At 48.2% G+C, this 3,506-nt stretch overlaps 1 protein-coding gene across 1 annotated transcript; it reads left to right on the forward strand.

Moving 5' to 3' along the window:
• The first annotated feature begins 263 nt into the window (after positions 1-263).
• Positions 264-1,960, forward strand: LOC123185566 (galactose mutarotase). The gene is made up of 5 exons (XM_044597427.1): positions 264-487; positions 570-619; positions 732-852; positions 957-1,064; positions 1,200-1,960. Exons 1-5 carry the CDS (start codon positions 304-306, stop codon positions 1,820-1,822), a joined length of 1,086 nt encoding a protein of 361 aa, XP_044453362.1. The 5' UTR covers positions 264-303; the 3' UTR covers positions 1,823-1,960.
• The last annotated feature ends 1,546 nt before the right edge of the window (positions 1,961-3,506 follow it).

Genomic DNA, 3,506 nt, shown 5'->3' on the forward strand with positions numbered 1-3,506 from the left:
CTATTTTATTCGGATGCATGGGCAGACAATGAAAAGAACTTAAATGAGTAAAACTCGACACTAGTGGGAGATTGCAACTGGGAAATAGCAACGATAAACTTCTGCTAGATCTCAGATCCCAAGAAGGAAATAATTTGGATCGGAGAAACTTTGAATGGAGAGTTTTGACTTTCTTCGTGTACGACCTCGAGAGAAACCTAACCTACTGTAAGTCGTCGTCAACCTATCATACATATGCGATCGCATGCTCGATGGTAGCCATACAATACCTTCTCTCTGCTTTTAGCAACGTGCTGTGCAACAATGGTGGTCAGAGCTGCACTGCTCCCTGTAACCTTGCTGCTGTGCCTTGCACTGCCCGGCAGCGCCGACGCCAGAAGGACGGCGGACGGTTTCTATGAGCTCAAGAACAAGAAGGGGGACTTCTCCATCAAGGTCACCAACTGGGGAGCTACCCTCGTATCTGTCCTCGTCCCTGATTGCCATGGTAAGGCCGCTTGCTTCTTGGTTTCAAGAACCCGTATTGCATGCTTGCATCTTGTTTCTCAAGAGGTGAACTTCTTTTTCAGGGGACTTGACCGATGTTGTACTTGGGTACGACACTGTTGCTGCATACGCTGTAAGATCACAAATCCATGTGTTTTCACTCCTTCCAAGTGGTAGATAAATATGCATGATGAGTGCGTCTCTGTTCAATTCAAAAACCTTTTTGTACGTGCATGTCTCATCAGAAAGGCGCTGCTGCCGGATCGACTATTGGGCGCGTAGCAAACAGAATCGCCAACGCCCGCTTCGTGCTCGACGGCAGAACCTATCGTCTCCTCCATAACGACGGCAACAACACGATTCATGGTATGCTTCAGACTTAATTTTAATTTTATTTTTCACCGAAACCCTATGCATGGACTCACGACGCGCTTTGTACTCATTTAATCATCTTGTTGCTCTTTGTTTAGGCGGCCCCAGGGGCTTCAACAAGGTCATCTGGACGGTGAAGGAGTACGTGCACGACGGCGACTCCCCGTACATCACCTTCTACTACGGCAGCTTCGACGGAGAGCAAGGTAAAACTAGTACTACTACTACTACACATGTCAAAACTTTATAGTAGTTTACTAGCTCCTCGCGCTTGGATTAATCTTCATGACAGAAAGATCTGACGAGCACTTGTTTTCGCGGATCATGTCTGGGGCATGCAGGGTTCCCGGGGTACCTGGACGTGTATGTGACGTACCGGCTCTCCGACCCGTACGACCTGAGCATCAACATGAACGCGACGGCGACGAGCAAGGCGACGCCGGTGAACCTTGTGAACCACGCGTACTGGAACCTCGCTGGCCACGGCAGCGGCGACGTCCTGGAGCACGAGCTCCAGATGTTCGCCTCACGCTACACGCCCGTCGACGGGTACATGATCCCGACGGGCCAGGTCGCGCCCGTGGCCGGCACAAAGTACGACTTCCTCACGCCGACGCCCGTGGGAGCCAACATGGAGATCGTCCCGGGCGGCGGCGGCGGGTACGACATCAACTTCGCCGTGGACGGGCAGCAGGACGCGATGCGGCCGGTGGCGCGCGTCCAGGACCCGGACTCCGGCCGGGCGTTGGAGCTGTGGGCGAACCAGCCCGGGGTGCAGCTCTACACCGCCAACTGGCTCAGCAACGACAAGGGGAAAGGAGGGAAGGTGTACGGGCAGTACGGCGCGCTGTGCCTGGAGACGCAGGCGTACCCCGACGCCGTCAACCACCCTGAGTTCCCGTCGTCGATCGTCAGGCCCGGCGAGGTGTACAAGCATGATATGGTCTTCAAGTTTTCCCACTAGGCTAGCTAAGATGCATGCTTCACTTAATTGATCCGTCCTTTCTTTTCTTTTCTTTAGCGCAAAATGAGCGGTCTTTTATTCCACGGGATGAACCATCTTTTCTTGTAATCTGTACCACTTCTCTTTTTTTACAAAAAAACGGACGCATACGATTTGCCTCATCCATTAAATAAGGAATTTAGAAGTGCTTTTAGGCTGGTCATACTGGGGAGTAACTTAGATTAGTGTCACTCATTTTACCTCGGGAAGCGCTATGTTACAGTAACATATTTTGTTACTTCAAGCACCTCTCTCCTCATTAAATACTTGCCACATAAGCAAAATTATCTTGGGATGTGTTAAGTTACTACCTAAGTTATCCTCACTATGGCTAGCCTTACAAAGTAAGAGGACGAGAATATTACAAGGTCGTTACTCTCTAATCTGGCATTGCCCAGATGCTTCGTACCAGTGATGACCCAAAGTTTGGCCTTATTTTTTTATGTTGGAGAGAAGAATGGACGATAGAGTAGACTGATGACACAAGACCGTAGCTTTACTTCACACCAAATGGTCTAATAAGTGAGCATGGTGAGGGGAGCCAACGTTTTCCGTATTGTCCTATTCATCTCGGACATGTTGATCCAATGAAATCTCGTTGTTGTCGAGGTGGGCCCAAACCTTGATCATGCCCCATAGTCTCACGGCGAACCGGTATTTGAAGATATGTCCGGCAGACTCCTCGGCTTACATACAGGACAAAACCCGTAATTTGGCCACCCACATTTCTCCAATCTATATGCGGTCCAAATCTAGTTTTGTATTGCTAACACTACTAGGGAAAACCTTATACACAGAACATTAGCAATAGCGCGGGCTAAAAACGCATGTTGGTGCTAATTAGCAGCAGCGCGGTGTTTTAAACCGCGCTACAGATACAGTTATAGCAGTAGCGCGCCCGAGTACAAAAGCGCTACTACTAAAATTCCCATGGCTTAGCCGATAGGCTACACATAGTAGTAGCGATCTACGTAGAACCGCGCTACCGCTACTTGTTTTGTAGCAACGCGTTTACGAACAAAGGCGCTACTATTGGAAATATGCCCTAAAGGCAATAATAAAATGGTTATTATTACATTTCTTTGTTCATGATAATTGTCTATTGTTCATGCTATAATTGTGTTATCCGGAAATCATAATACATGTGTGAATACATAGACCACAACACGTCCCTAGTGAGCCTCTAGTTGACTAGCTCGTTGATCAAAAGATAGTCATGGTTTCCTGACTATGGACATTGGATGTCATTGATAACGGGATCACATCATTAGGAGAATGATGTGATGGACAAGACCCAATCCTAAGCATAGCTCAAAGATCATGTAGTTCGTTTGCTGTAGCTTTTCTGAATGTCAAGTATCATTTCCTTAGACCATGAGACTGTGCAACTCCCGGATACCGTAGGAGTGCCTTGGGTGTGCCAAATGTCACAACGTAACTGGACTATAAAGGTACATTACAGGTATCTCCGAAAGTGTCTGTTGGGTTGGCACGAATCGAGACTGGGATTTGTCACTCTGTATGACGGAGAGGTATCTCTGGGCCCACTTGGTAATGCATCATCATAATGAGCTCAATGTGATCAAGTGGTTGATCACGGGATCATGCATTACGGTACGAGTAAAGTGACTTGCCGGTAACGAGA

This window comes from Triticum aestivum, chromosome 2A, assembly GCF_018294505.1.
Source record: "Triticum aestivum cultivar Chinese Spring chromosome 2A, IWGSC CS RefSeq v2.1, whole genome shotgun sequence".
Lineage (NCBI taxonomy): Eukaryota > Viridiplantae > Streptophyta > Magnoliopsida > Poales > Poaceae > Triticum > Triticum aestivum.